Below are 10773 nucleotides of genomic sequence, written 5' to 3'. Positions count from 1 at the left end.
AACTTTTATTTATACAAGTTAGTCTCATTGAGCCTCGCGGACTCACAACAGAGACCTGTTTTAAACAAGAACACAGAAGAGGTGCAGACAACAAAAGACAGCCATATAAAAAGCATTTAAAATGAAAAATGGAATTAAATTAAAAAAAGCTCTGTACTCCGGTGGTCAGACGTTTTCCCCGACGCTCCGTCCCCCCCCACACCCCATCTTGCATTCTTTCGTCCTGTGAACCCTTAAAGAGCCTCTTTTATTTTTTCTGCATACCTTCCTAATTCGAAGGATCAGCTGGTCTCTCAACAAAATTTATCAACTTCTCCCGACAGGAGTCAGGGTAAGGAGGCCCCTCTTACCTCGACGGAAACAAATTGGATTCACGATGACAACTGTTTTTTTTTTTTTTGCTGTTTGGGTTGGTGAATTCTGGATCGTCTACAAATTCATGGATGTGTCGAGCTTGACAGCGTTCCGACTGAATTATGTGCAGCTGCGTCAGAGTTGGAGCAGCTGTTATCAGGACTGAACTCTCTAGCAGAAGAGAGTGGGAATAATCTTGGAGAAGCTGTGAGCTCGACTTTAAGTAATCAATTCGGCTGTTTGGAGTTTCCATCAGAGGAATATACTAGCGAGACTTTAAAAGGCAGAAACAGCAATTCACGTGTTCTGCCTGACCCTAAACTGTGGCCTTGACGCCGGACTTGTCTCAACTTCTCCTGGCATGTTTTGAAAACAAAAAACAAAGATGCTTTGACCGTCTCCTCACCCCTCCCTTCCCCAAGGTCGTGGACATATGACAGAACCTCAATTGAGCTGATGATGAATAACACCTCTTATCTGGAGAATGGCTGAGAGGGGGGGCTCTGGACTGTGTTACAACCAGTGTTAATACAAAAATGTAAATTAACTTACATTTATGATTATTAAATGCATTACATTTATAACAATGCTGTTGTGTCATGGTATGGTTCCAAATATAAACTAGATCAACATATATAAATCACATAAACCTTGTTATATATACACATAATACTGAAAAAAAGATTAAAAGGCAAAAATAACTGGATGATTCTGTAGCTGAAGACATTTCGCTTCTCATCCAAGAAGCTTTATCAATTCCAAGAACAGGAAGTGTGAGGTTCAAGTTATAAAGCTGAGGTGTTCCGTAAACTAGATACATATGCAGATTGCCCTCTCACTCCTCACAATACAGGATACAGAAAGACCCTAAAAATAACTAATATACAATAAGATATATGCGTTGTTTGTGTTGTACATCTGTTCCACCTGCTACATTTTGTCCTGGGGAAAAAAAACCATTGATCACCCCCCACCCCCCCCCCCCCCCCACCCCCAGTTTGAGAGCTACTGAGTTAAACTGTATTCCTTCCTGTGTGGGTTCCTGTGTGTTTAAGAGCAGACTGAAATCCAAAGCTTTACCTTAGTCACAAAAAAGAAATTATTTCATATGGACTTTGGTGTGTCTGATTAAATTAGACTTGCGGCTAAATTTCTGTCTGCAGTCCTCACATTCAAATGGTTTCTGAGCTGTGTGGACATTCATGTGTCTTTTTAAAATACACTTCTCGCGGAATCCTTTCCCACAAAGCTCACATTCAAAAGGTCTCTGTCCTGTGTGGATTCTCATGTGTGTGGTTAAACTCGTCTTCCGGGTAAACCTCTGTCCACAGTCCTCACATTTGAATGGTTTCTGTCCAGTGTGGGTTCTCGAGTGCGAGTTTAAATAAGCCTTCCTTACAAATCTTTGTCCACAATCCTCACATGCATAAGGTTTATGTCCTGTGTGGACCGTAAAATGTGAGTTCAAACTTGATTTACAGCTAAACCTTTGTCCACAATCCTTACATTCAAATGGTTTCTCTCCTGTGTGGGCTCTCATGTGTGAGTTTAAACTCGTCTTTTGGCTAAATCTTCGTCCACAAATATTACATTCAAACAGTGTCAGCCCTGTGTGGACTACCATGTGTGAATTTAAACGTGACTTTTGGCTAAATCTTTGTCCACAATCTTCACATTCAAATGGTTTCTCTCCGGTGTGGACTCTCATGTGTGAGTTTAAACTCGGCTTCTGGCTAAATCTTCGTCCACAAATATTACACTCAAATGGTTTCTGTCCTGTGTGGATTATCATGTGTGACTTTAAACGTGACGTATGGCTAAATCTTCGTCCACAAATATTACATTCAAATGGTTTATGTTTTGTGTGGACTTGCAGGTGTGAGTTTAAACTTGATTTCTGACTACATCTTAGTCCACAAATATTGCATTCAAATGGTTTCTGTCCTGTGTGGACTCTTCTGTGTGAGATTAAACCCGACTTCTGGCGAAATTTGGTTCCACAGTCCTCACATTTAAACGGTTTCTGTCCTGTGTGGAGTCTTATGTGAACATTTAACGCCGTTTTCTGGCTAAAACTTTGTCCACAAAACTCACATACAAACGGTTTTTGTCCTGTGTGGACTCTCATATGTATGTTTAAAGTTGGCTTACGGCTAAATCTATGCCCACAAAGTTCACATTCAAACGGTTTCTCTCCTGTATGGGCTCTCCTGTGCAAGCTTAAACTTGTCTTGTGACTAAATCTTTGTCCACAAAACTCACATTCAAATGGTTTTTCTCCAGTGTGGACTCTTATGTGCGAGTTTAAACTCGTCTTGTGGGTAAATCTTTGTCCACAAACCTCACATTCAAATGGTTTCTCTCCAGTATGCACTCTCATGTGCGAGCTTAATTTAGTCTTGTGTGTAAATCTTTGTCCACAAACCTCACATTTAAATTGTTTTTGTCCTTTGTGGCCTCTCATGTGTGTGTTTAAATTAGACATATGGTTGAACCTATTTCCACAATCCTTACATTTAAACGGTTTCTCTCCTGTGTGGTCTCTCTTGTGCAAGTTCAGTTTTTTTATTATTTTAAATCTTTTACCAGGTTCATCCCAACTAAATGATTTTGGTTCTGTCTGAACATTCCTGTGTGTATGTACACTTTTCTTTTCTCCAACACTTTTCTTCTGACCCACACAGCTGGAACGTCTTACTGTTGAATGACATGTCAAGTGTCTCTGAAGAGACTGGTTGTGCAGAAATTGTTTACCGCACTCAGAGCAGCTGAAACATTTGTTGACAGAGTTCACAGTTGACTCAGGAGCTCTGCTCTCCTTCCAGTCTTTGTCACTGTCTTCAGTTGTTGACCCAGAGTCTGACAAGACTTCCAGCTGAGAATCAGGATTGTTCCCATCCCCTTCCTCTTCATCATCCTCACTGACTTCAGTCTCTGAATTGAAGGAAGCATCTCCATGAGGATATAGATATGGGTTCCTGCTAGTTCCTTCTCCTCCACAGTCTTCTCCATCAGGCTCTACTTTCATCTGGTCAGCTGAACTGCTGGTTGGAACATCTCTGTCCTCCATTTGGTGCTGATGAGGCTGTAAGAATAAAGGCTTCTCTTCATCATCCTCACTCTTCACATGAACTGCAGTGAATGAAAACCTGCTGGCATCAGTCTCCTCCTTCACTACAAGCTGCTCTCTGTCCACTCTGGTCCAGAGTTCTTCTTGTTCCTCCATTATGTGGAGGGGCTCTGGGTCCTGTTGGTCCACACCAGACATCCATTCCTCAGGCGCATCTACTCTGATCAGCAGAGTCTGCTGAACATCTGCAGGGACCACTAAAACAGACAAAATGGACAACTATAAGTTTTGTGTTAATACTTTATGTACTGTGGATAAGAACTGTACCAAATCAAATAAACTATTTTATTCAATGAGAAGACTAAATGTGTTTATCATAAAAAGTACAAAAATAAGTTTTAATGCAATCAGCTGATCTGAATATTTAAACATATTTGCATAATATCCTGATTCATGCTCAATAATCCAAGTAGAAAAATCTAACAAATTAGTAGTTAGTTCTTATTTGAGTATTTTATCTGCATTGTAAGTTTTTGATGTGTTCATTCTGAGGCGTTATCCTCCTGGTTGTTCCTCCTCTCGGTTGCTTTTATGGTTGCTTTTATCCTGATGTTATCTGATGTTCACTCTTTGTAGCACTTTGAGATTCACTGTGCATGTAAAGTGCATTCTAAATAAAAGTTATTATAAGTCAGGTCCTCTAGAAGTTTTCTTTTTGTTGACATTTTTCGTCTTTCATCCAACAGATTTCATCAGTCTAAGGAGCCACAACAAACTCAGTATTATAAATAGCAGCTTCACATAGTTGGTAAACCAGTTTGATGGTACTCAGGTGGTTTCTGTAATCACCCTAACCCCCACTGACTTATTTGAGGCAGCCATGACAAAAGTGGTTCAAAATATCCTGATTCATGCTTCATAATCCAGGTAGAAAAATCTAACAAAGTTAAGTCAGGTCCTCTGGACAGTTTCTTTTTGTTGATACATTTCGTCTTTCATCCACTTGAGCACCATCAAACTGGTTGACCCACTAAGAGAAGGTGCTATATATAAGACTGAGTTTGTTGCAGGTCCTCAGACTGATGGAAGTCTTTTCGGTCCACTTTGCCACACTTCCTCAGTGGAAGATGTACTGGTGGAATTGAGGAGGTCTTCGAAGTACTCTGCCCACTGACCTACGATGTCCCGAGTTGACGTCAGCAGCACACCATCCCTACTATAAACAGTGTTGGTGGTGTATCACTTCCCCACCACTGAGACACCGGATGGTGGACCAGAACTGCCTCGAAGCCGTATGGACGTCATACTCCGTGGACTCTCCGAACTCCTCCTATGCCCGAGTTTTTGCCTCAGTGACCACCCGAGCTACAAGCCGCTTGGACTGCCGGTACCCATCAGCTGCTTCTGGGGTCCCACAGGCCAAAAAGGCCTGATAGGACTCCTTCAGCCTGACAGCATCCCTCATGATTTTTTAACATTTATTGATATATATTTTTACATTCTAAAACGAAATAAAAGACAAGATTCTTGTAAAGAAGGAAAAAATAATGTACTTTTTGCACGGTTTCTAAAAACTAAAACAATAACCTATGCATTCTGATGTGATTTTTTTTTCCTGTAGAAAAATTATGTATCCTACCTTGAAGAAATAAAGCATAAAGTGAAAGTGAGTATGTTTTACTCCTTGTAATGTTTCTATTATTCATATATTTGCAAAATAAATTACAGGAAAACTGAACTAGCCCTTTTAGTTGTTGTTATATAACAACCAATAAAATTCAGTTTTATGTCAGCTTTGGTCAACGCTTGAAAGAGCCGCTGCAGAGGGACCAAAGAGCCACATGTGGCTCCAGAGCCGCAGGTTGCAGACAACTGTTCTAAACCTACACAGAAGACCATCACGGTGTGACCCAGTGATGGTGACTGCACTGCAGGACTGTTTTGCTTGAACAGACTGGCACAACTTCAGGGAGGCTGCTGTAAATGAGGGGGAACTGGATCTGGAGGATTACACATACTGTATGTTGTCCTCGGATATATCAGCAAGTGCATTGAAGATGTCACCACCACCAGGAATGTGATATGCTACCTGAACCAGAAACCCTGGCTGAATTCAGGGGTCCGTACTCTGAAAGCCAAGGATGCTGTCTTCAGATCTGGCGACTCACAGGAACTTGGGAAGGCTAGAAGAGAGCTGACTGCTGGTATTAAGAGGGCCAAGGTCACATATGCACATAAGATTCATAGAAATTTCTCCCCGCAGGAACCACGGAGAATGTGGAAGGGCATTAAGTGCATCACAGACTATAACATCAGCGGTGCCCAATGCCCTAGAGACCCCTCACTGCCTGATGCTCTTAAAAGGTTCTATGTCTGCTTTGAAGACCCAAATAAACTACCCAGCATCAGACTCACCTCACGATCTGAAGAGAAGTTCCTCAGCATGATATCAGACCTTACATGACTTCTGTAAGGAGGACCTTCAGAAGGGGGGTTGGGGGTGGGGGGGGAGACACAGCTGAGCCGTGAATGGTTTATATCGGAAGAGTGGGGGGGAGACACAGCCGAGCCGCGTGTTGTTTTTAGCTTTTTAGCTAGCTAGTATTGCGCACGGCTAACAGTGTGTTACGCGTACAGACAGAGGTGTGTGTGTGTGTGTGTGTGGGGGGGGTACAGTTTGGTTCAATAGTTTGGCGCACCGGTTCTGTTAATGGGACAGGGTGCCCCGCTTGTATAATGGTAGGGGAAACACTGACGTATTTACGTCATGAAATTAATTAGCATATCATAATATAATTTATTATCCTGGGCAAGTTTTTTTTAACTGGTATTATCATGACCGATATGCTATGGCCCAGCCCTAATCTTGATATTTTCTTCTTTCCATGAAAGTAATAACAAAAATATATTTGAGTCAAAGCTTTGTCCCAATTGTCATGCAGGCACATTTATTAATCACAGTTGTAACTACAAAATAAATGTCTAAAAAATAAACTATTTACATATATTAAATACTTTATTTTTCAGATCTTTATTTACATATAATAATAATAATAATGATCTTCAGCTGCGCTGCCATCACAACGTTAGTAAGCATGTGTGAAGCTGCAGCTTCGACAAACTTCAACCTCCTTTCCTGAAACAAACCACGGTATAAAACTCATTTAGCCATGCTGTGCCTTATGAGAGGAAAAGTGAGAGGTGCCATTAATAAAGCAGCAGCTTATATCGCTAAAGGCACAGTGCCAGTCTCAGCTGTGGAACAAGATGGCTAAAGCGTTAGCCGTCTTGTTAAGGCTCTCACATAATTAGGCATACTTCACTCTGCAGAGGTCCGCGCGTACCGGATTAGACTCAACGCAGGTTCGACGCAGATGCCTGCAAGCCATGTCGTGCAAAGATCAGCTTTTATGACCGCATACACATACTCAGTGTCGCACAATAAACTGCCCGGCGACGGACTGTTTTGTATGCGACACCAATGTATTAAATTCCCCTTCTTCATCCCTGATCTGGTTTAATGGCTTTTTCTTTAGTTTTTTGGCCAAGAGACAAGCAATCTCTTAAGACCTCCTTGTCTGTTGACTTGAAGCCATGACTGAAATTGTGAGAAATGAAGGAATTTGTCACGAGACAATTAAAATAGGGCCCGGCGTGGCTGCGTAAGAGTCTGGAGATTTCTCAGTGGGCTAATCTGATGCGTGGCCTGCAGTGCCAGTGATCCTTTTTTTTTTTAAGAACTTTTTATTAACAACACATAAACACATTTTTTTCTTTTTCTTTGTGTCCTCACAAACAAAAAAGTCCCCATATTGATAAACTATAAAGATGGCGCCGGTGTGTAGGGCTGCCCGTCTCTCGCTCTCTGCTTGTATTGTATTTTTGTTATTTTTACAATGGTTGGTGCAGTGTGCCGAGTCATATTTTCAGTATGATTGTCGGGCACTTTTGGAGCTCCGTACATTTGCTGAAATGCCTGCGGAGTTTTTGAACACCGGCCAGCACTCTCCTCCACCGGTCCTGTCTGAGATTCCTGCATTCCTTCTGCGTGACCCTGGCCTTTCTCCATGGAGGAAACGTCGCAGACGTCGTGGGAAGCGTGCAGGGATTTTGGTGAAACTGAGGCAAAGTGTGGATTATTCTATCAGGACTCGCTCTGGATCTGATCATCTCCTCTCTGACCCGTGGTGCTCCGGGGGCCCGGCTGCTGGCCAGCTGCCCGCGCGCTCAGTCCATGTAAACACCTGGAGTTGTTTACCTGTGCGCCGCACCAGCAGACCAGGAGGAGCTGTTCTTCATAATGTTCTTCATAACCTGCGCCCACTGGCGCGCGCTTCTCCTTCCACGGCTGTGTCTGCGTTGGACCCTATCAGGATGTGTTTAATCAACGCAAGGTCTGTTTCCAACAAGACGTTTATCCTCAATGACTTTTTTAAAGATGAGGAGTTGGATTTTCTGTTTGTCACGGAATCTTGGATTTCTGATGGTGAGTCCAGCACCTTGGTGGAATTACTACCTCCGGACTGTCTGTGTTTTAATGCCCCGCGGCCATCAGGTCGGCGCGGGGGGGGGGGGGGGATGGGGATTATTAACAGTTTTTAAAGCAAACTTGGCCTGTAAACAGTTGTCCATCCCAGTGTCCCGCGCCAGCTTTGAGCTAAGCGTCTTTGAACTCATTAGACACTCTCCTCCGGTTCTGTGCGCACTTGTCTACCGCCCCCCTCGATCCAAGGACTTCATAAATGAATTCTCTGAATTTTTGGCTGATATCACACAGAGATACTCACTTTTTGTTTATTGGTGACTTTAATTTGCGTGTGTGTTGCCAGGAGAAGCCCTTAGTGAAGGACTTTCTAGATTTATTGGACTCTTAATTTAACTCAGCAGGTAAACGGTCCCACCCAAGAAATTTGACAATAATTAGTAATTATTGACAAATTTAAGAAGAAATTTCATTAATTTTATTTTGTGTGTAGTACCTTTTTTGACCACTGGATGGCATATTAAGACAGTTTGAACCGAAGGATGGATAGTGAGGGAGAAAGCAGCGTGCCTCTTTAAGAAAAATGGGAGTGAGGCCCCTTGACGTGACATGGGCTGTCTCTCCATCCATTTTTTCCAGTTCTCAAAATGGCGGACACTCGGTGTGGTTTGAGCTCTTAATAATAAATAAATAAATAAAAAACAGTACACCAGTTCTCAGCTTCTTTTTGCAGAGAAAAACTTTTTACACAAAGGCACAGGTTTCATCCGTGAATTTTGGAGCTTCGACAAGATGGTGTCCCCCCCCCCCCGAGGTCGGCCTGTTATCTTAGCTCGTAGCTTAGCTTCTCAGCTTACCTGCTTTTAACGATCCAAAAACACAATTTTGGACTGTTAAAAAGGGATTTTAAAGACAAAGGGAGTCAGTGAAGAGCACCGGAATTGAGCTTTTTGTCATCCAGGGTCTTCAGTAGAAAGAGACACGAAGAAACGATGAAGCCGATAAATGAAAACGAGTTTGATCATTTTCATTTATCATGCTATAATTGATTTGTTGTTTATTGTGACAGGCCTGTTCATAACTGGCTGTAACTACCGTACCCACCACTGCACCCTGTATTCACTGGTTAACTGGACATCATTAAATTCACGCACTCTCCCACTGGTACACATTCATCTTTAAATTACTTCTTGGTCTGCTGCCTTCATACATCTCCTCCATGTCACTGCACAAGTGCAGCTACAGCGTGGACATTATTACCTGCAGTGTTCCCTCAGTGAGGACTGAATTAGACAAAAGGGCCTTCTCCTACTCCGCTCCCATTTCCTGGAACACCTTGCAAAAAGATCTGAAGCTCTCAACCTTGACCTCACTAAGGGATTTTCAATAACTGCTAAGTTCATGGCAAAAACTAATGCAGACATGTTCCTGTTTTTATCCTGATGCATGCTCAATAATCCAGGTAAAAAAAAAAAAATCCTACAAAGTTAAATCTGGTCCTCAGGACATTCAAAAAAACAAAACAAAACAAAAAATTGTAGAAACGTTTCATCTTTCATCCAAAAGACTTCCTCAGTCTGAGGTGCTGTTTTCAGCTCAGTCTCTTAAATAGCACCTTCTCAGAGTGGATCAACCAGTTTTGCTGCTGACAACCAGAACCAGCTGATCACATGCTCAAGAAGGACCATCAGCCTAACAATGGGTCATTAGCACACTGATGGCTGTTTACTGTTCACAGAGGGCTGAGTGATACTAGCAATCACAGCATTGTAAGAGGGGGACAGTTGAACACGGAGGCTCCACCCCTGTTTAATGATGGACGGTTTCTTTTCACAAAGATGGCCTCCTTTACTCCTCTCTCAAACCATCGTTCCTCTCTGTCCAGGATGTGAACATCTTCATCCCTGAAAGAGTGACCGCTGGCCTGGAGATGAGTGTAGACCGCAGAGTCCTGGCCTGATGATGTTGAAAAAGAAGTCTTTCGGATGAGATGAAACGCTTCTACAATTTTTTTTTGTTTGGTTTAGTTTTTTTGAATGTCCAAAGGACCAGATTTTATTAAACTTTTTTGGTTTCCTGTTTTTAGTATTTTACATCACTTTATGCAGCTTTTAAAAAAAATATTATTTCTTCTATTTACTTTTCATTTTATATACTTTTTATATGGCTGTTTATTGTTGTCTGTACCTCGTGTTCTTTTTTAAAACAGGGCTCTCTTGTAAACGAGTCCTCGAGGCTCAACCTGTATAAAGGTTGAAAGAACGTGAACGTCATCACGCTCTGACGTCACTGGTTTCACCTGCGGCCTACTGAGCAGAAACAGGCCCTGAACTTAGACACAGCCTGAATATGTTTCTCTGCTACGTGTAAAACTGTTTGTTGTCCTTAACAAGAGTTGGGTCCAAACTAAGTATTAACAACAGCCTCCCGCCTCTTAATCTCCTTATTTTACTTTGTGGAAGCTGTTCATTTGAACTCTTTCTTCTGTTAGCATGCTAAGCTACACACAGACAATAGATTTAAAAGTTCTTGTTAGTTAAATCCATCAACTACCTAGAAACCACAGCTAGCTAACATCGTCTGATGCTGAATGAAACAAACAAACCTGAACTCATTTTCTCTCCAACTCGACAGTTCCTCTTCGTAATCTGAGATTATTCCTTCAAAAAGACCCGATGTTTCTCCGCAGCTTCCTCCAGTCTGTTGGACCCGCTGTCTCCACGGTTTTACTCCTCGGTGAACTTAGTTCTAGGTTGGATCTTGGACACATTCGCTCCGTGGATTCAGCGGTGTCTTCGACCCGTTTCACCCGCTGCTGGCAGCGGGATTACCGTCAGAACTCCTCCGCGCGCTCCCTCCTCCTGAA

At 42.3% G+C, this 10773-nt stretch overlaps 1 protein-coding gene across 1 annotated transcript; it reads right to left on the bottom strand.

The window, feature by feature from the left end:
• Window positions 1-1392: 1392 nt before the first annotated feature.
• Window positions 1393-10773, bottom strand: LOC119412009 (zinc finger protein 260-like). The gene is made up of 2 exons (XM_037678984.1): window positions 10513-10773; window positions 1393-3681 (listed from the first exon to the last, which is right to left on the bottom strand). Exons 1-2 carry the CDS (start codon window positions 10520-10522, stop codon window positions 1454-1456), a joined length of 2238 nt encoding a protein of 745 aa, XP_037534912.1. The 5' UTR covers window positions 10523-10773; the 3' UTR covers window positions 1393-1453.

This window comes from Nematolebias whitei, chromosome 7 (genome assembly GCF_014905685.2).
Source record: "Nematolebias whitei isolate Nwh7 chromosome 7, NemWhi1, whole genome shotgun sequence".
Classification (NCBI taxonomy): Eukaryota; Metazoa; Chordata; class Actinopteri; order Cyprinodontiformes; family Rivulidae; genus Nematolebias; species Nematolebias whitei.
The sequence above is the reverse complement of the archived record's forward strand: the minus strand, read 5'-3'. Positions and strand labels throughout refer to the sequence as shown.